This window comes from Chelonoidis abingdonii, chromosome 8 (assembly GCF_003597395.2).
Source record: "Chelonoidis abingdonii isolate Lonesome George chromosome 8, CheloAbing_2.0, whole genome shotgun sequence".
NCBI classification, from domain to species: Eukaryota; Metazoa; Chordata; order Testudines; family Testudinidae; genus Chelonoidis; species Chelonoidis abingdonii.
Genome location: NC_133776.1, coordinates 4,043,509 through 4,066,015, shown reverse-complemented (window position 1 = coordinate 4,066,015; position 22,507 = coordinate 4,043,509). Strand labels below are relative to the sequence as shown.

Below are 22,507 nucleotides of genomic sequence, written 5' to 3'. Positions count from 1 at the left end.
ACATCTAGGAAGCATTGCAAAAAGTTCCGAGGGTACCTCTGAGCAGAGTGAGTGGGGTGGCATGCTGCAGACTGGACTGCTCAGACCCCTGCCCAGTGTATGGGTATATGATGGCTGCAGGGGGGAATTGCTGTAAATTGATAACATCAGCATTTAATGCTTCTGGAGCACATGTGAGCTGAATATAATAGCTAGAGAGAGTTTTGCATGCAGTGTATCACTACGTACAGTACGTAACACTGTAAATTATCATATGCTGTGCTCCAGTTAACATGTTCAAGTCAGCTGTATTTAAAAAGTGAACTGACCTCTTTGCCATGTTGTCAGCTTACCAATGGCTGTCATTAAAAAGATTTTGAAAACTGAGTAGTGATTTTTGGGTCTCCACCTTGAGAGGCTGTTTTAAGGGCCTGATTTTTCACAAAATACTGAGCAATTGCCGATTAACCATCAGACCCCTCGACCACCGTAAAGTGGACACCCAAAATCAGTGATCACTGTAGAGAATCTCATCCCTCGTTTTTTCACTACCATACGACACCTTGCTGTTCTGCACTTCATGCAGTGTGTGCAAATAGTTTGGTCAGTTTCACCAGCCATCACACAAATAAAAATAAGTAAGACTGAGTGGTTTTCTTTGGTAGCAGATGAATGTGAAAGAATTTTGTAATCTCCAATTATTATATTATTAGTAGTATCTTTCCTCAGTAGGAGACTTCTTACAAAATTCTTTCACATTCATCTGCTACCAAAGAAAACCACTCGGTCTACTTACTTTTATTTGTATGATGGCTGGTGAAACTGACCAAACTATTTTCACACACTGCATGAAGTGCAGAACAGCAAGGTGTCGTATGATGGTGAAAAAACGAGGGATGAGATTCTCTACAGTTTTCACTGATTTTGGGTGTCCACCTTAGGGTGGTTGAGGGGTCTGATGGTTAGTCGGCAGTTGCTCAGATGAATGTGAAAGAATTTTGTAAGAAGTCTCCTACTGAGGAAATATACTGGTTAGGTGTGATCTCTTAAACATTACTCACTTCCACTAGAGTGACGAGATCTAACCCAGCCCCACAAACACTAGTTCACATGAAGGAAGCCACTTAAAAACAAACATACACACGCAAGAAACTAACCCATTGAGATCATCCTGATAGTTTGCTCTGTTCAAGATTCTGATGTAAATGTGACCATGGTACACATTGATATTTCCTGAATAATGCATATACAGTTGCTCATGCAAAACTATACAAAAATGGTTTGCATCCACAGTTACTGTAATTGCATGCAGTTATGGTAATTTCAGGTGCAAATGACCACTTGGTACCTTGCAGGTCCCTTGGGCAAGTGTTTACTGCAATTGCATTCATACAATTATGAAAATTTGTGCCGTGTATTTGAATGATAAATAGTCTTCTCTGTTTTACAAATAACACCAGAAATTATGCCTGGGTTTTAATTTTGGGCGATAAAAGTGTGTGTGTGGCCAAAAACTTTTAATTTGGGTATGTACGTTTAGGCTTCTCAAGTGGCTTTAGGCAACAGCAATTCACATTTTTGTCTTTTTTAAAGCAGTCCTGAGTTCGTGTACCTCATTGCACTGATTGGGTTGCAAATATTAAACAGGAATATTTAGTTTAGTGCCCACTGGAATTTTTAAAACAGTAAATGAAAATCCTGGGGGATTTCTGCTGTTCAGTTTTCTAAAAGGCTGGTTTTATCAAACTTAAATTTAGGTCCAAATTTGGCCTGCTGACATCCATGTAACCTTGGAAAATGCTTCTGTGAGCCTGACCAAGAGAAACAATGCTTGTAGGCCCCTAACTTCAACTGGCCACAGCAAATGTGTCCTCAGAACCCTGCTTGTTTTCTCACCAACAGAAGTTGGTCCCATGAAAGATATTCCATCATCCATCTTGTTCTTCAAAACCCAACATTTGGGAAGACTGAGTAGCACCCAACTACTGTGACTGTGGGGGAATCATTTTAAAATGTGGCCAGTTACAACTCGTTTTTATCCCTGTGAGATAAGTTGAGCAAGTGGGATGAACTCCATTAGTATGGACTAGCGTTTCGCCTTTTACGGCCTTGTTCTCTGTGCTCAGGAAATAACCAGCCATCAAAAGTGTATGTGCCCTCCCTTCTCACTCAGTTTTGAAAATATCTTGGCTGATGATGGAGCCAGGGCCAAGCCATTTTAACACTGTGTCCAGATCTCTGGGGTCTCACACACTTTCTGTAACAACCCTGGTTGGTCTGGAGTGCCAGCCTGAACAGAGACTAAACTGGCCAGTTACACCAATAGGTGTGGTGTTCTCTCTGATTTATTCAATAGACTTTCACATTAGATTGTAATAATTTTTCCTTCCTTTCAGTGGGTAATTTTTAAGTTGACCTGTTCTGTGTATCCTTCTGTAAATTGCCTTAGAAGCTAGTCTTCCTGAGTATTGTCCGTGTTTGCATCATGGTTCAGTGTTTAAAACAAAACGTATTCTTTGTTAAAATGCAACTATCCAACTAAACGACTTGTTTCTGATTGAAATATTAGCTGACTGGAAATTCTAGAGCTGAACTGTCTCCCATTTTGTATTTGTGTTTAAAGCGGATGGATTCTGGTTTAACCTAATATAATTGAGCCAAGATGCAATAGGTGATAGATGAGTTTGTGAGCTGATTGTAATGCATGGTACTGTTACTGACCCTACTCCACTGTTGCCCTGGGGCCCCTTGGCCATGTTTTTTATGGATACATCTACTACCTTTCTGTATGGATGAGACACAGACGTCCTGTCAGGCCTGACTAGTAATGTCCTTTCAACTTAATAAAATGCTAAATGTCTAAGTGACCGATAATCATTTATGGTTACAGTCTATTGAAAAAAAGTTCAAGAAATTAGGCAATTGTAATCAACTGTAGTAATTTTCCAGTCCATTCTCTCTCCCCCTTAAATTTTGACAGTTCAGTCAATTCCTCTTCTATTCAAATATGTTTTTCCATTGAAAAGAGTTTTTTTTATTTTTTTTCCCCCTGTCCAAACTTTTTGACACTAGAAATCTTAGGCCGAGTTTTTCTGATATCAAACCATGATTTATGTTGTGGTTCCCTTGGCTGGCATTCGGCCTGAAAACCAGCCCCCAAAGCATGATCATTGAAATCCAGCAGCTTGTCTTTATTGTACCTCTCTTTTGAGATCTTAGCATTCAGTTATGGGTAGATCTGTTTGTGGGATTTCTTTTTGTTTTTGTTTGCTTTTTAAAGTGAAAAACTGTCCCTACTTCTTGTCTCTTTGAATATCTATTTACTGACATTCTGGTGTCCAGCCGGTAATGTGAGAGCTTTAGAAGCGTCTGGCCTGCATTTCAGTTTCATTACTTTGTCTGAAGTCTGCTGGTGTTGAGGGCTATTAGTTGGTCTGCTTTAAAACTGTGGAACCTGATGCTTTGGAAGATTTAGTATCCTGAGTACTTGTGTGAAGTATGTAGGAGTAGCAAAGTGACTTATAACTTTGGTTCACTTTGGTTTTCTACTATTTATTTTTAAAATATAAATGGATTGTTGTTTTGATCTGTGTGTGGCTTAGCGTGAAGGGGTGCAGCAGACAAGATGCAATGCTTTTAAAAATAAGTGGCCTAAGTTTTCAGAAGTGACTCTGCGTTTTGGGGGACAAGGGGTGCCCCAATGAAACCACCTTTTCTTGATGATTTTTCAGAAGCCAAATGCTTAGCTCTTTCTGCCTAAGGAAGCCCCTTTTCAAGGACCAAGAACCCGCTTAAATAATGTATTTTGTGGAGCACTCTTTCATTATCAGAATCTAATGTTTTATTCTTGTAAAGGCTTTCACTAATGTCTTACTGTTTTTCTGTGGTGATTACTGAAAATATTTGATGATTAAAAATATATGAGCTGTATAACGATATAAATGATCTGTATAACGATATAAATGATCTGTCTAATTCTGGAGATAATGTAATCTATACCCTAACATGGTCCACATTGTCAGGTTTGATAATCCTGGTTTTAGACTAGCTCTGTTATGTGAACCTGAGGCAGGTGGTAGAAGACCAAAAATGAAAAGCATTTCTCCCTTGGGCTGTGCTGGGTTAGATGGCACCCCACTGCTGTCTGGCTGGCTGAAAAATGTTTGCAGAGTTCAATTGGATAAGTGTTAACCATGGTGCAAAACTTAACTTGAGCTAAAAAGGAAAATGAACTAAAGTCCCAAAGAACTATAATCTTCAGTGTCAGGTGTCGACTTAGATCCCTTGGAAAATCGTACCATGCGGTGCTTTCTCTTAGACCCCAGTTATGCAAACATGTACATATGTTTACTCACGTGAGTAGCCCTGTCAAACTGCTCATGTGCATAAAGTTAGAACCATGCACAAGTACTTGAAGGATCAGGCCCTTCAATTTGTTTGGCTTGGATTAATCAAAAGGCTGTGTGGGAATTTTAAAATGCAAACCAAATGCTATCTGCCCTGCCCCCCCTCCCCCAGCTTTCAAAGTGGAACAGATGGTTCTAGAGAAATGATCAAACTAGTATATTTTTTAAAAGCCTTTCATGAATACTGTATGGTAAATTTACATAAAGAGTATTCTCTTCTGTAAATATAGCAATGTAACAGGAGTGCTGTTTACTCATAAAAAATTTAAAATACAAATGTGTGCCTACTCACTCAGTGAATCTGGTCCACTATCTCTAAAACCAACACCAAAGACTTGAGGTGTAGCTGTGGAGAAGTGTGCCAGAATTCTCAACAACAGTAGCAAAATATACTTTCCTTAGATGATAAGCAGGCAGATAACAGTGTTTTTATGTATCCTTCCCAATTACATTTTGGCAGATTTTGTAGCTGAACTAAAGGAAAAGCTCTTTATTTTAGTTAGGCAAAATTTTGTTTGCCAGGATAAGCTCATGAGAAGTCTAGGGACCCCCTACAACATATATGTGCTAATAAGTGAGCATGCGCAATCCAGATAATGTTGCAGTATTTTGCAAGATGTTGTTTATATGGCTAAGACGCACTGTAGCATCCTGTAACACCCATATTCATCATTCAGATATGGTTGTGATATTTCATACAAAGTGTGCCATGAAAGGTTGTGATTTGCTGAAACTCATTGTCCTGTCCAAATATGTATGCGTTAGTGTGCATGAAGTTATGAGATTTTGCTCTGTGGCTGTTACTGAAATATGTGATAAGTTTTTGAGATTCTCTACTGCTAGGTGATATACCACTTATAGGAGGGTGTTAAATAGGGGAGTTGTAATCCAGGGGTTTACAACTCAATGACAGTTGTGCAAGCACCTCACAATGGGGACTGGTTAACTCTATGATTCAGTTGCACAAGATCGCACCGGGGGGTTGCTCAACCCTGTGACTCAGTAAAGCCCACCAGGACATGTCTGGGCAAGTGTTGTCCAGGCACATGGACTGAGGTTATAAAATAAGGGACAGTGGCATCGTGCCTTGGCCTTTCTCTTCCCCCACCTACGCTGAAAGCAACAAGAACGCCAAGAAGAAAAGACTTCAACTGAGGAGGCTGGTCTGGGCTTAAGGGAGAACCTGTGTATTAAGAACTGTAACAACTAGTGGGGTGAGAAAGTTGCTTGATCTAGATACTGCCTAATATAATAAGGTTTAAGATTTAGACAGTGCACTTACCTTTTCTTTAGTAGCAGCTGTTTCTGACTTTTTGTGCCTACCACTTACCATCACTTAAAATCTCTCTCTGTGTAGTTAATAAACCTGTTTTACCTAAAACTGTTTTTTGATTGAAGGGCTTGGGAAATTTGCTCAGGTTACAAAGGCTGATGTGTGTCCCCTCTGCACATGGAGGGAGGGGCGGACTTGGTAATAAACTTACCTTGATCAGGCTTCCGACCAGGGCAAGACGGTACAGCTTTGGGGTGCAAGGCTGGGGAGCTGGGGGGAATTGGCTGGTGCTTTTGTGTGATTTGTGAGTGGTTCAGGGAGCATTCATGAAATCTAGCTGGATGTTGTGCTGAGTGATCGCAGCACCTGGAGGGGTTTGCTGCTTGTCATTAGCAAAGCATTGTGAGAGACAGCCCAGGCTGGAAAATTAAGGGGGAACAGTGGTACTCAGTTCCAAGTTGTACCCCGGGGATCCCATCACAATGGCATGGCCACAGCTTAAGGCTAAAAGATTTTTTTCCCCTTTATGAACTTTTTCTTTTAAATATAAGTTATTTGTATTACTGAGATTGGAGCCCCATAATGCGAGGTGCTGTACATGCAGAATAAGAGACCATCCCTACACCCAAGAGATTATCATCTAAATAGAAAGAGAAGGATCACTCTGCCCATTTTACACGTGGGGAACTGAGGCACAGAGAGGCTAAGTGACTTGCCCAGTGTCACACAAGTAGTCTGTGGTCAAGCACAAACCTGAATCCAGGTCTCTAGACTCCTAACCACTGGGCCCTCCTCTCTCTAGCTAGAGGTGATGGAAGTGATGTATGTTACACAGAAGGAGCATCATCCACTTTCACAGTAGTTCTGTACCGTTTTCAAAGTCTTAGTCTGACTCAAATTGAAACCCTTCCATCCAGCTAGATATTGGTGGAAACAGAGGCCAGTGACACAAACCAAGTGGTGTAAGGTTATTCTGTCTTATCATCTCCGTTACACTGTCAATGTCAGTTTGAAACATGGTTCCAGTATAGGGCTGTGGGTGGGGTCTTCTGTGTCCTGATACCTGCACAAGTACTAAAAAGTGTGCTATTTATAATATTGTGTTAGTTTTGTCCTCTGAAAAACTGGTAACGCTGCCTGACTCTCATTCATCAGGAGCTCCATTAATGTTAATAGTGGAACATCTTCTGTAAACCAGAGTACTTTAAACCCCGTACTCTCCCCAGTCCCCAAAAACGAGTCCCAATCATAGGATGCTTCAGGAATGTGTGAATTTAAATCTTGCTTGAAGCTGTCACATCTGGGAAACCTGGCATCTGGATAGTTATAACTAGCCTCAGAAACCATTTAAATATCAACTGAATAAAGGTCTGTTGTTGAAGAGGAATTTGAAATTCCACAATACATTCCTTCTTCAGAGTGAGAACACCAGGGCCGATTTGCTTGCCATTAGTCCTGGAATTACTAGTCCTGGTGCTTTATGTTCACTGTGGCTCAGGATTCAGTCTTGCCTGGAGTCTCTTGGCCAGTAATACTAGTTGTGGTGGTTGGAGTAAAATACTGATCTGAGTACTGAGATCTGAGTTCTGATCTATACTGAGACGAAACTTCTAAGAAGCTAGGTTGTCTTATGGCCAATAGTGTGGATAGAGGTTACTATTCTGCCTGGTCTCTGGAGTTTCCTGTCATGTTCTAAGTCTGGCCCATGTTTGCAATTAGATTGGGCACCAAGGACGACACCTTTTTGAAGGTTTGCCTGGTGGCCAGGGAGTGTTTGAACCACGTAGAGTTTCTTGATCTATCGGTGAGAGGCATGATGTCTCCATGGCAAGGAGCTCTTCCAGGACTGCATTTCCAGGGCGGGTCCTTTGGGTTCCACTGTACTTGGGGAGTAGCTCTGCTTAAAATTCTAGTGGTAAAGCAATAGGGGTCAGAAATTATTTCCACCGTACTGCCGCCCACCCTATCCCCTATCGTGTGCTGTTGCAGTCAGATGTAAAGAGATCCATTGTACTTCCCTAAAAACTGGCGGTGTTCTGAAGTTACAGAGTAGGTTTTTGGTAGAGGTGATACAGGTGCTGACAAAGACCAAGGTGAAAATGGTCAACTCTTCCATCCATTTATCAAAGCATTCACAATTTCCAGTGGGAAGAGAAGCAATAACTGGGGTACAGCTGCAGCTGGGCTGCAGATATTTTTTTATCACGGACCTTCTCCTGAAAAGTTTTGTTCTCTTGTGCGATTTCACACAAGCCTCTCTATATCTGAGCTCTGTTCAAACTGGCAGATCTTTGACTATTAGAAGTGTTTGCATATTGAATCTAAAAGCTGTCTTCATTCTAAAAATGTGCTGATTGTTACTTGAGGCACCTCAAAGACTGCCTCACTATTTTTTTTTATTACACTACTTATTTGAGAAGTTTTTAAGAGGTTTACAAGTCTTTGTGATGTAAATATCAGACACAGTGCAATAATATTTCAACAGTGGGCTTTCATTTAGTGAAATGTTACCATGTTAGAATGAGCATCTTTACTCTCCCCTGACATGTTGGGAAACTGCCTCATTTTTACTGGGATGGTGGGAGGAAGGAAGCATTATTCTAGCACAGAAATTAAGTGACTCTAATCAGAAGTACACATTCAAAACACTAGGTGCATTGATTAGGGTCAGATTTCAAAGTAGCAGCCCTGTTAGTCTGTATTCGCAAAAAGAACAGGACTACTTGTGGCACCTTAGAGAGTAACAAATTTATTTCAGCAAGAGCTTTCATGGGCTACAGCTCACTTTGGATGCATAGAATGGAACATATATTGAGGAGATTATATACATACAGAGAGCATGAAAAGATGGGAGTTGCCCAACCAACTCTAAGAGGCTAATTAATTAAGATAAACTATTATCAGCAGGAGACAAAAAACCTGTTGTAGTGATAATCAAAATGGCCTATTTCAGAGAGTTGACAAGAAGGTGTGAGGATACTTAACGTGGGGAAGTAGATTCAATTTGTGTAATGAAGTGGGCTGTAGCCCACGAAAGCTCATGCTCAAATAAATGTGTTAGTCTCTTAGGTGGCACAAGGCCTCCTGTTCTGTTTGTGAATACAGACTAACACGGGCGCTACTCTGAAACCTGACCCTGGTCAGTGCACCTAGGGTTTTGAATGCCCCCTAGTGTGGAACTTATTATAGTACCACTTAGTAAAGGAATTACCTTTCGGATCATACTGCCCAGAATCTCTAACCGGAAGTTGGGTGTTTCTGTGGTTGAAGATGCGAAAGATTGTCATGATTAAATAATAATTCATTTTTAGAAATTGTTTTTTAAATTCAGTTATACCTTCATTTAAAATGTATCTACCAGTGTTGCTAGCCCAAACACCATAACATTGTCTAAGTGCAGGAGAACCTTGAAATGAAATTGAATATAAACAGAAAATGAAAGTGACCAATCTAAATACACTGTGCCTAATGAAGTGCAAAAATAAATAGAATAGATGGTGAAATCTGAATTACATTTCTAAAAATCTTTTTAGTTCAGAAAATCTGCTCTGAAGTGTTAATATAAGTCAGGAATTTAAAAGGAGGGGAGGGACCTACAAACAATTTGAACTGACCCTTTTTGAAAACACAGATGCTAAAAATGTGATGCCTCAAACTTGACAAGTTATTTTTTGAACGTTTTGTCACTTTCTTTCCTCTTTCTACATGAGCAACATTCTTACTCCCGTTAGCAAGAAATTGGCATATGGATCAATGGCAACACTGGGCCCCGATCCTGGAAAGCTTTGAGCATGTGCTTTGCTTTTCACACATTGAGTCATCTCGTTTATTTCAACTTGTGCATGATTTCAACTTCTTCGCTGAGTCAGGGTCTTAACGATTTGTATCTAAATTCTAATACAAAAACTTAAAAAAAAAAATCCTTGACTCTTAAAAATATATTTTGCATCGTTTCTCTATTAAGGGCTGGCTTTCAAGCATGCATAAATTATCTCTTTTTCTTTGTTCTCTTGAGCGCACAATGTCTGTAACTCTTTCCTGGCAAAGGAGGCATTTTATTACCCTCAGAGCTAATGCTCAGTTGAATTCCAGTGTACTCCTTCTCCCGGCTGGTTGCCCCTCTGATTGTTCTGTTGTCAGAAGGCGTGTGCCTCTGAAAGACTTATCTGATTCTTACCAAAGGGCTCGTGAGTGTGTCAGATACTGACCCCTGAATGCAAACAACTTTTCAAGCCTTTTGCCTGGGGCATGGCCTCCAACTGGGATACCAGAGCTTTAGTGCAGTCGGGTGTATGCCAGTGCCTTTTCTTTCCATGTCACCTGGACTGTGCCGCACCTGTCCAGGGGTGAGCAGGAAGGGCTGGAGGATTTGTAGAAGTCAGAGGGAGAGAAGGGGAGTCAAACAGCTGCTCGTGTCAGCGCTAGGATAAGTGTAAGGAGATTAATAGTTATTTAAAGAGCAGATGGGGACGTGGCATTCAGCTATGGAATGTGGATATATAAATGTAATGGAATGGATAGTCCACTGTTAACATTGAGACAGATGGCCCTTGGATTGAATGGAATGATGAGGATCCATCGATTCCCTTAAGGAGTTCTTAAACTTTAATGGGATATTTAGCTCTTTAATTGACATCTTGCCAGCATCTTCAGCATCTGCACTCCATCCAGTATAGTTGTTTCCTCTATTTTGGGTGCTTCTCTTCCTCAGTACCTGCTAGGCAGCCTGGAATTATTATGAATAGTTGACTAAAAGACTAGTTTCTCTTCTCCGCCCCCCCCCCCCCCCCGTTTCCATTTGACGAGCTGCTCCAACAGTCGCTTTTCATAAGAGCGTTCCTTCTGTCATTAGGAAGTGCCTCAGATGCTAATCTCCAGGAGATGTGAAGGGAAGGAGTCTACTTTTTCGAGCTCTAGGGGCCTTTACAGTTTCTTTGAAAAACACATGTCAAAGTTAGATTAAATGGGGCTGGGTTTTCAAAAGAGTCTAAAGTAGGTAGGAGTCCAACTCCCACTGAAACTCAAGAACAGTTAGGTGCCTGGAAAAATTCTGGCCTGGATTGCTATCTACTTACTACCAGTGCGGTACTTGACACTTACATAGTGGTGCGTGTGTTCAGAATTCAGCACAAACATTAACATAGACTGAATCGCACAATCACCCTGTAAGGTAGGCAGTGTAAACTTTATTCCCGTTTTACAGATGGGAAAACTGAGGCAGGGAGGAAAGATGGCTAGCCCAAGGCTATACAGGAGGTCCTTGGTTCACCCAGGATTACTACTTAGAACATAATTATTGTTTGTAGTAGAGTAATGCCTGGAGGCCCAACCACAAGGAAGGCCCCGTTATGCTAGGCAGCACTGAACATTTAGGAAGGATGCTAGACCATGCTGGCTCCCAACCTTGTGTGTTCGGTTCTCCAGATCATGCTTTACCAACCCCTTCTCTTCCATCGCTCAACCTGCTGATCACCCTTGAGAGCCTGAAAGAATACGTCGGTCTTACATAAGGGCCCTCAAAGTAATCAAGGCTGTTGGCCCAACTTGGGAGTGTAACGAAAACCTGCTGTAACATATCAGTAGAGTCAAGCCACCTTGCAGATGAATCTGCTGAGTACCACTTGGTGCCTTTTTGTTTTCATTACCATATTCTGCTCTTGGGGAATGGCTGAGTACCCAAGAGGTTGGGGATTCTATCTAGCAGAATACACTTGAAACAGAACCAAAGCCTTGCAAATGTTGGATGCTTCTGCCTAGCAAATGAGTTGTGATATGTTTTTCTGTATGATTGTAACGTCCAAGGACGCCGCCCTGCAAACCCTGACAAAGAGCTTAGAACCAGTGGAGTATAGACTTCCCTCAGTGAATCCATCCCAGATCTGCTTGCAGCCTGCCGCATCCTGGGATGAGAGTGCTGTGTGGATACCCCTCATCAATGAAGCTTTTAATTATGCGCCTCACTATCTAAAATCAGTGCTTTGACTTAAGGGGCTTCGCCACTTGGTGCATAATTTATGGTTGTCCTGCAACTGCTGTTTGGTCAGTCCGTAGCTACCTCTACGAGGAAGAGGGTGGGGAGCATTTAGCCTAAATGCAAGGAGGGAGAGGTAGCTTTGGAAAGAGACTCTGCCTCTTGCTCCCTTTGCCCCGGAGGGCGCATGGGGGAAGAGATGAGTGCATTTCGGGAAAACAAGACATGTGAGCGCGTGAGGGAAACATTGCTTCTGCCCCGTGTCTCCTCCACTGCCACCTACTGACTGATTGTAGAACTGCCTGGACTTTCACTGTCGTCCCCCCACCCAATGTTGTGATCCCCAGGGAGCTTTGGATAGGCAGGAAAAGTCCCTCTGATTGTGCCACATACAGGCCCTTGGGGGGGCTTCCCACCTTTTGTTAGACACGAACCTAAAGATAAGCATCTTCTTGTCACCTCTCACTGCTGTAGCTGTTCTCTTCCCATACCACTGATCTCCAGCCTCCCTGCTTGTCCTTTGTAGAATCATAGAATATCAAGGTTGGAAGGGACCTCAGGAGGTCATCTAGTCCCACCCCCTGCTCAAAGCAGGACCAATTCCCAACTAAATCATCCCAGCCAGGGCTTTGTCAAGCCTGACCTTAAAAACCTCTAAGGAAGGAGATTCCACCACCTCCCTAGGTAACCCATTCCAGTGCTTCACCACCCTCCTAGTGAAAAAGTTTTTCCTAATATCCAACCTAAACCTCCCCCACTGCAACTTGAGACCATTACTCCTTGTTCTGTCATCAGGTACCACTGAGAACAGTCTAGATCCATCCTCTTTGGAACCCCCTTTCAGGTAGTTGAAAGCAGCTATCAAATCCCCCCTCATTCTTCTCTTCTGCAGACTAAACAATCCCAGTTCCCTCAGTCTCTCCTCATAAGTCATGTGCTCCAGCCCCCTAATCATTTTTGTTGCCCTCCGCCTGGACTCTTTCCAATTTTTCCACATCTTTCTTGTAGTGTGGGGCCCAAAATTGGACACAGTACTCCAAATGAGTCCTCACCAATGCTGAATAGAGGGGAGTGATCACATCCCTTGATCTGCTGGCAATGCCCCTACTTATACAGCATAAAATTCTGTTAGCCTTCTTGGGAGCAAGGGCACACTATTGGCTCATATCCAGCTTCTCATCCACTGTAACCTCTAGCTCCTTTTCTGCAGAACTGCCACTTAGCCATTTGGTCCCTGGTCTGTAGCAGTGCATGGGATTCTTCCATCCTACGTGCAGGACCCTGCGCTTGTCCTTGTCTTTCCTGGTCAGGCCATGTCTAATTTCCAACTGAAAGCTCTTCAGGGCAGGAACTTGCCGGTGTTGTCTGCCTGTTTAAATGTCAGGCACTATACAAATACAGCTGCTCGCCCCTTCCTGTGCACTGCTGTTCCTTGGATTGAAAGGAAGCTTGTATCCAGCAAGCCAAGGGCTAATGCTCAGCGAGACACCTGCAGTAATTCCTTTCTGCCCTTCCCTGTCTGGTCAGTCGGCGATGTCTGTGACTAGCCGTGGTAGGAATGAGAGACACAATGCAAAAGTCTCAAGGGCCACACACTGTAGCCCGTTCACGCTGAGTAGCTCCTTAATTGGTGATGCTCCATTGATTTCAGTGGGATTACTCACTGAGTGAATGAATAAGGGTGGCCACTAAATTAGGGAGTGGGAAGGTCTAGGGATCAGAGTACAGGATTATTGGGGGTTAAGAGATCCATAGATATTTTTTTTTGAGGTCAGAAGGGACCATTAGATCCTGTAGTCTGACTACCTATATAACACAGGCCCTTAAATTTCACCTAGTTGCCCCGTGTTGAGCCCAGTAACTTGGGTTGGACTAAAGCATCTCCTCCACAAAGCCATCCAGTCTTGATTTGAAGCATTAAAAGAGGGAGACTCCACCGCTTCCTGTGGTTGTTTTTTCCAATGGTTAATCTCTTTCATTGTTAAACCTATTAGCTGTAGGTTCTCTTCCCAGGCTGGCTGTTGATATACCATGTGACCAGGAGCAAGTCTCTTCTTGCTGCCTCTGTGTCCCCCTCTGTAAAATGGGCTAGCGCTTCTCAGGGTGGTGTTGGACATAACTAGCAGATGTGTGCAAAGCGCCTTCAGCTCCTTCGATGAAAAGTGCTAACGAAATGCTACATATGTTAATGCAATTTCTAGCCTCCAAAGGCAGCCTGACCTGCGTCGCCTGTTTGTAAGTGTATGCTAATGCTGTTAATATTCTCTCTCTGCAGCCACAGTACACAAACCTGGGGCTCCTAAATAGCATGGAACAGCAGATTCAAAATGGCTCCTCCTCCACCAGCCCCTACAACACGGAGCATGCTCAGAACAGCGTCACGGCACCCTCGCCCTACGCCCAGCCCAGCTCCACTTTTGACGCCCTCTCGCCCTCCCCTGCCATCCCCTCGAACACAGACTACCCGGGACCTCACAGCTTCGACGTGTCATTTCAACAGTCCAGCACCGCCAAGTCAGCAACATGGACGGTAAGGCTGCAGAGAGGGACACCCTCCTTGACTTGGGCCTAGAAGCCACTGGATGGGCTAGTAAAAAGCTATGGGACTGCAATAAGGAAATAGGAGTGACTCTTGTCCAGTGTATAATTTTCCGCTCCCCTCCTCCCAAGATCTTAATCTGGGCCATATCCATTAGGGATAAAAGTCCCAGAGTTTCCATGAAAACCCAAGGGGTATGAAGTGCACTCAAGGTGCACAAAATGTGTTCTCTAAGTCTCCAGTTCAGAGAATAAGGAGCCTGGGCACTGAACACTGGTTGACATTCAGAACAGCAATCCAGTCCCGCAGACTGAAAATAAGAATTTTAGCACAGGAAGAAGAAGGGGTTTAAATCTCCACTCGGCTTCCTCAGTCAAGATGTTACAATCCGATTTAGTGCGCTAAGCGTGGTGTTGAATGAACAGTGATGCCATGAGTGCTGATTTTCAAACAGTACTCTCCTTTCTGACTCTGGGTGTGGATCTTTCTTTCTTATCCTACACTCATCTTCCAGGCAGGGATTGATTGCCAGTGTTGCCAATTCTCATTCTTTCTGATGCATTTGGTGGTGGGTTTTTTTTTAAAGCCCCAGCTCTTGGAATCATGTGATCATGCAAGATTTCCTCCCCCTGGCAAAGAGGGTTAGCTAATCTCGTGAATATTGAGGGTCTAACTCACGATTTTTGAATTCTTGGGATTAGCGGTACTGGATCACTAGGGAAGTTCTGTGCCTGCAAAGAATCATATATTTGTATTTAAATGTTTTTATGCAAGAGAGGCCATTGGACCATTTGGAGAGGAGACTTTTGCTTTCTTTGTGTCCAATTATATTTTTAATTTGTAATTTAAGCTTTGAATCCTATATTACCCTTCTGGAAGAAAATGAAACTCTTTCATATGTTCACATATTTAGATGTATTCTTTCAGGCTAATGGTTTTAAACCTAGGTATCCAAATTTAAAAGATTCACTGTTTTCTCTCTCTCACCTTAAACCTTTTTTGTGGTTGGTTTTTAACCCTTGTCAAAATCACCTTATAAGTACACTCCCCATCTTTAAAACTCAAAGTAACTGGGTAAATTTTAAGATTCATTTTTTTGGTCCTATAAAATAACCTTTAAATCTAAGACCAGTAAAAATGTATGTTGTTGGGTTTTTTTGAATTGTAACAGGTTCTCCCACATAGCTTGCAACTAAAACGTAGTGGTCAGCATTCTGCTGTTGCATGAGAGTTTAAAAAATTACACTGACCAGTTTATTCTCATTGTCTAAATAAAAAGAAATTAAGGTGTTGTGGGAATGGGGAGAGGGTGCAAATCGACATGTAATGGACAGGAAATTATTGCATATCTTGAACGGTTTCTGTTTGCCCACATCACTTCAGAGAGTGTCTAGTCTTCTTAAGGAAATCAAATTGATTTTGAAAGACAATTGTAATTGTGTTCTTTCAAAAACCAAATTGTTGTTGTGTGCCTTCAATGAAAGGGAGGCCATAAAGAAAACCAAAGATCTCCTCCTTACCTGTGAGTAATCATGCCTTAGACAGTCGTAATTCAAATACATATGAAAATCTGGATTTCTTGCTTTATACTGTGTAATTTTATTTTTTCATCTTAAGGAAATGGTGTTGGTCAGTTTTACTTTTCATTTCTCCAGCACAATGCACCTGTTGCATTTTGGGTTGTGTTCACCATTTGGGGTGGGGATGGATATATATTATGTATTTTTTAAAGACATTTTTCACTACATATGGTACAGGGTTTTGTAAGACCAAAATTCAGCACCAAAGTATATGACCCTCTCCCCTTAGTTGTCTCTGGAAAGTGCTTTCATGCGATGGATCTGCAATGCATGTAGTGCCCTGAATGCAGCAAAGCACATGAATTGTCCCATGGATATCAAGGGAGCTGCTCGTCAGCTCAAAGTCAAGCACATGCTGTCAGTCCTTTCTAGATCATATGCCCTGTATCTGTGTATCTAAATGTGGTAGTAGCTGATAAGTGCTGGGTTCAGTTCTGGTGGAGGGGGCCATGCAGGGGAAATTTGAATTACATGCTGGTGAAAAGTGAACAGGCCTGTAAACCAAATTCCTTTCTCCACACGACAGCATGGGGAGATGTCGTGCTGGCTTGCCCCACCAGTACACTTCAGTGCTGCCCTGGGGAGGGGCTGTGTGAGAGATGAAAAGGTAACTCAGATCTAAACATTAGATCACCCTAGTGACATCACTCAGGGCTGTGAAAAACTGCCCACTGTGCAACATAGCAGGTCGACCTGAGCTCCAGTGTAGACATGACTAGGTTGATGTAAGAATCCTTTCATCGACCCAGCTACCACCTCTAGGGTGGTGGATTAATTCAATCAGTGGAAAAAACCTTCTGTCAGCGTAGATAGTATCTGCACTCCAGCGACACAGCTGCAGCCCATAGTGTAGACTCTTTGTACGTACGGGAACCACAGCTGCAGCACCGTAGCTGTGCGGGCTGGCTATTGTGTAGACCTACCCGGTTTTCCTGACCCACTCCGCTTTGGCCTTTCTGCCAGATAATGCCAATGAAATTAGTGCTAGTTAGTGGTGAGGTTTTTTTCCTTTTTCTTTGTAATGTCCACTGGGGACTGCCCTAAAACCAATACAGCTATTAAGCACTTGAGCAGTTATTTCCATCTTTGGAGCTCTGCCCTGTTGCTAATTAATCCACCAACTCGTTTCACATGGGCCTTGGAATGGGTGGTAATATGCATCTGGCTGCTTTACTGCTGGGGTGGGCGGGAGAGGATTGAAAGCTGTCTTCGTTGCTACTGCTTTTAGAAATAAGAATACACTCAAACGTTGAGGAGAGAGGGTGGAGGATTGCCCCATCCTCTTGACAAATTCAACGGGTATTAAAGTCTTGTTGGACTCTTTGTTGAGTAACTAATTTCTGTCCCCCCCCCCCATGTGACTTCATGTGCTTTGATTAATGTCTGTCCTCTCCTTTCTCCCTAATGACAGCTTAGGAATTTACCTGACTGGAAGAGTTTTTTGCAGTACAATGACCTATTAAAAGCTTAATTATGAGAAGGCCCCACCCTTCTTAAGAGCCCCAGAGTTTAAAGCCCTGTTTCTGGCTTTCTCTTGCTGTTCCCAAGGGCAACAACATTAAGAAAGGAAGCCAGGTTACTGTATCACGTTCTTTCCCCTGCTTGGAAGAGGCTTAGCAGGGCTGACCCACCTTGCCCTATTGGGAACCAGTGTCTGTTGCCAGTGGATGATCTTGTCCTGGCTGACAGAGTGCATCAAGGAACGGCCTCCTCTGAGGTTGTTCATGGCTGAGTCACGCTAGGCTTAGCTCATAGTTCTTGAAGGCTGCCAGTGAATTTCCCACACAGGAGTGGCTTTGTGAGGTATGGACATTTTGCCACTAGGCATTGGCCTGAGACCACCAATTTATTTTTCCTGGGCCAGTGAACACCTATCAGATGGTAACTAACATTTTGTCACTATTGATCCAACTGGACTGGAAGCAGTGACCTAGAAATGAAAGATGCAAAGGACAGTGGATACAGTAACAGGAGGGTTGACTTGCACTTCAGGTTCTGTGGTGGGTTTTTGATCAAAAGTTGACCACAGATCCCAAAGAGAAGCGGGAGTCGCTGTTGGGTGAAACTTTGTTTTATTTCATATGTATGACAAGCAATGAGTCTTTCGAATTTTCTCTCTGTATTCTCTAATGACCGTATAGTAGATATTCCAGTAAAACACATTGTCTAATCAAGTTAGTTTTTCCTTTTGTACACAGCGTTAAATTAATTAAATTAACTGCAAATTAAGACTGGATTGTGGAAGACATCAGAAGAGTCTCTGAGTTTTGAATTCCTTGAGAATACAAGAATAAGGTCAAGCAAATCTGTTTTTTTAAAGGACAAAAATTAAAAGCCTGTCGAGTTGTTGTTGTTGTTTTTTTTTGAATAGTGATATCGAACCCAGAGCTTAAGTTAAATAAAAATCAACTGAAAGTCAAGCTATAAAAAAGGAACAGTCTTATTTTTATTTTATAATGAGAAGTCAAGGGTGTATCATTAAGCTTGAGAGAGAGCCCTTACAATTAAAGTGAAGTCTATGCCTTATGACGTGTCAGTCGTTGTGGGATACTTGCACTTAGTGAATTCCCATATACCAGGGTTCATAATGTCTCCTCCCATTTTCTGAAGCAGAAGAAAACAAGACATTTCAAAAGTGTTACACCTAGGATTGTTTTCTGCACAAGGAAGAGTCTCATGCATTTCACCCCACCCACTCGGATAAAAAACACACAGACTTTTCCCTTGAAAGATGTGGCAATCAGCTGTCACTAGCAGAACCAGTTGCATGTGGAAAAGATTGATTGCAGTAGGAAAATAAAAATCTAAGCAAGAGAGCAGGGTGAACTAAAGTTAACAGTATGGCCAAACTCAAATGATCAAAAATCACGAGTCAGACCATTTTAAATTATGAGATTGGTTTAATAAATCCTGAGATGTTTTGGGTTGTTTTTTTTAATTTCCCCTTGGATTTCAAGTCTTGCAGGTAAACGTGCTTCATGTTTTCATGCTTTTTTCTGTAACCATGAGGGCTAGACATTTTCTTCCTGCCCTTTTTTAAAGAAAGCTGAGATTTTCATGAAGCCTCATGATTCCTGAAGCTGGGGCTTCAAGGGAAACACCTACTATTGCAAGACTCATGGGAAAACCACAACTGTGGCGACACAGAGTTAATTGGGTTTAGCAGAGATTTGTCCTTGCAACATTTTGTTACAGAATCCAGAACTGTGTGAACTTTGACTCTCAAGTTCGGGGCAGGATTGCAAGCTGCTGTTGTGTGCTCATTAACTGTGCCTACAAATCTGCTTGCTGCACATGCAGGTGATCATCTATGCATATAAATAACTATTTGCTAGTGCCATTACTCATCTTGTTTGTGCACAATCACAGTAACTGCATCCAGTTTTAAAAAGCAGTCTTTGAAAGATCTGTTTGAAGCACACAATGCAATAGCTATTCCAATCCTCATGGAAAAAATGGGCCTGCAATATTAAGGTGGCTTCTTTAACTGGACTAATGGTTTCTTTATTTTAAATAAATCACTGCCCATCCCTTGCTAATCAGGGTTCTGCACAGCACATTAAAAATAGTAAATCCAATTTGATGCAACCCCCCTCCCCCACACTCACTTATATGTCAACATTATGGTAAAGTAGCTAGAGGCCGGAAACTCCAGTGTTGAAGATGCATGCAAGGCCTTAACTCTGCCCGCCCTTTTGAGTGTGTCTACATTGCAATAGTCTTTAATTGCTTGATCACACAGTTATCTCAAACATTGTACCATTTTGTCTACGTTCGCCTCAGATACACATAATTACGTAACATCTTGGAGTCATCCCTCTTGAAGATATGCCGTACGTTGTATGATGCTAAACGTGTGCCTGTGGTTGAAATAATCCACCCCCATGTTTGCTACTATCACAGTATATAAAAGGTCAGCGTTAAGAGTTCACATGCAGTCTTAACTTTTGGTGTTTCTTGATCTTTGAGGGCTCAAATGTGCTAACTCACCCTTTTAGTAACAGAATTTTTCCTCGGTTTCTGGTTTTCCAGTGTTTCCTTGGAATCGCCTAGATTTTTAGAGATAGGAATAGAGGAAGGGGGTCTTGTTCTGGGACTTTGCAAGGTGGAAAAACTTCAAACCACTCATTGGCACTTGTTTGGGTAGGTTCCATACTGCGGAACTACACACATAGAACTGGTCTGCCTCATCCCATGCAAGTTAGAAGGTCCACACTGAAAAACTCCTTCTCTCTCCCCTCAGGCTGAAGGTTTGCACAACTCCCAGAGTGCATCGCAGCACGTCCTCCATCTGCTCGCCTTTAAGGGGGCACCCTGGCTAATTCTTCCCCATTCTTGCATCGGGGCACCTGCCTTAGCCCAGTATGCTAGCCAGCTAAATGGTCAACATGCGCTTAGACAGCCTTCCTTTAGCTCTTGCTGTAACAGCTACAGTAGGGAGAGAACTGCTCTTCAACATTCAAATAACCAGGGGAGCCATGCCCCATGATGCATCAGCTTTCAGGCCATGGGAGAACATTGAAACAGGCCTTCGTTGGCAAGGTTTTCTAACATGAGCAAAAACCAAACAGGCACTGGTAGGCAATGGGTGTCAATGGTAGTGATTACTCCTGTAAATGGAGGTCCCACACATCTACTTTCTAGATGGGAGCACTTGAGGAGCCGTGTTTACATTTGTTTTCCTTGGGGGCATGTTCGAGCCTGGCAGTAAGACTGTAGGCAGTTTGTCCTGTCTCTTTTTGAAGGGCTGATTTTTGCCAAGAAAGACAGGAAAACCTTCCATGTAATTTTCTGAAGGAGGTGCCTCCTCACAGTAAGGAAATGTTTTTGTACTAGCTAATCTGGAAAGAACTAGTTTACCTGTAGAAAACAGTTCAGGAGGGGCCTGAGAACCTATTTTTGGATTTTGCACCATAATGAGATCTGAACACATCCAGTTTCTTATTCAGAATAATAATAAAAAAAATAGTAACCAGGGCCTCGTTCCCAGGGACATTCTGGATTGATTAGTCATATCTTTCCATGTGGCTGTCTGTGGTTTTCAGAAACTTGCCTAATTTAGGTTTTTGGGTTTTTTACTTTCTCTTTGTCTCTATATATTTGTTTTGTCTTCCATCTTTCAAATACTCCAAGGATAGTGTGGTCACACAATTTCAACAATTACCTTTAGTATTTGTATTATGGTAGTGCCTCCCCTGAGAGCAGGGCCCCATTGCATTAAGGAGCTGCCCAAGGGACACTCCCTCCCCCAAGGATCTTCCAGTCTGATAGACAAGATAGTGGCTTGACTACGGTCACACATGCTGGGTGCTGTTAGAGCTGGGTATAGAACTTGGGTCTGTTGAGTCACTGTCCACCAGATAACAAATAAAGTGCTCAGCACCAAGAACACTTTGGTTGCTAAACAAAATACAGAGCTTAGACAGGTCCTTCCCCAGAAGGTTCACAGTCTCAGGTTGTGCAGTGCATGTGGGTGGAGCACCATTGACTTAACTATGGATCACCAGCGCTCTGCGCAGCCCTTCCCATTCCAACATTGCTAAAAAGCAAGTTCCAGAGGGGGCTACATTGGCAGGAGGGGTATCTCTTGCACAGCGATCCACAGAATGAAAAAGCTGAGCCACCATTTGGTGGAAGTGAAATTCTTTGCTTTCTTCTGTCTTTAGTTTATCAAACTGAGTCAGCAAAAGTCTCATTCTCCGCCAGCTTTAATAAAAAAAAAACTAAAGCTTTTTGGTTCTTAATAAGAATTCTCTGTGTCTGGGGCTGAAAGAAAATGTGTCAGTTAAAAATAATTGTCACCAATGCAACCCAAAAAGCCCCACCTTTCATGAGAAAAGAATAAAAAGAATCATAAGCCTGGATTAGGTTCTTGTACTATATATATAATATACATATAGTTAAAAAAAAAATCACCGTGTGAAAAGAAACACATGATTCAAACCTACCATTGCGCCTCCAGCGTTATTGCCAGAGGAATTAACTTTACAAGGACCAGGCACAATCTGGAAAGGGGCCATCTTTCAGATCAAATCTATATGGGGCTTGTGATGTCTGGGAGCTAGGTGAAGTAGGGGTTAAAAACATTGACAGAGAAAAACATTGGCTGGATAGTGGTTGGGTGGGCATCTGAAAAGTAGCGAGAGCAGGGAAAAATAGTAGCCTCTCCCTCCCCTTTTTTTGCTTCTGTTGTTCACTCTTGGTTAAAACTTGGCATACGAATAACAATACTTAGCACTTATGTAGTGCTTGAAATCTTCAAAGTGCTGTGCAAACATCACAGCACTAATCCTCGCAACACCCCTGCCTAGTGGGCAAATCAGGTTTATAATCCCTGTTTTAGAGAGAGTGAGAGTGAGAAGCGGATGAGCCAGATTTTCCCAATGTAGCCACTGAATTTTGATGCCTTGATTTTTTTTTTTTTTTTTTCGGGGGCTCAGCATGGGGTCTGCCTTCGAGTTGATTTTCAGTTGGCCGAGTGCCCTCAGTGCTCACTGACTGCAGCAGTGGGCTGTCAGCAATTCTGAAAATGAGCCCCTTGCCGTCTCAAGTTGGACAGTCACAAATGTTGGCCATACAGACTTGCCTGGGGTCCCGTGGTAAATCGGTGGCGCAGCGCAGGGACTATTTCCCAGTCAGCCTCATTTGTGTCGTGTGGATTGGGGAGCATTTTTTAAAATGTAAATATTAGCAACGTCTCTCTTTCCTGGTGGTGTTGGGTCGTTGTACAGCTGCCATTTCCCTCTCTCTCCCTTATTT

At 42.5% G+C, this 22,507-nt stretch overlaps 1 protein-coding gene across 1 annotated transcript in view; it reads left to right on the top strand.

Moving 5' to 3' along the window:
- Window positions 1-22,507, top strand: part of TP63 (tumor protein p63) — a 135,708-nt gene that overhangs the window by 57,400 nt on the left and 55,801 nt on the right. The window contains exon 4 of the mRNA XM_032777329.2: window positions 13,905-14,159. Within this exon, the coding sequence (XP_032633220.1) occupies window positions 13,905-14,159 (255 nt within the window). The remainder of the gene's footprint in view (window positions 1-13,904; window positions 14,160-22,507) is intronic.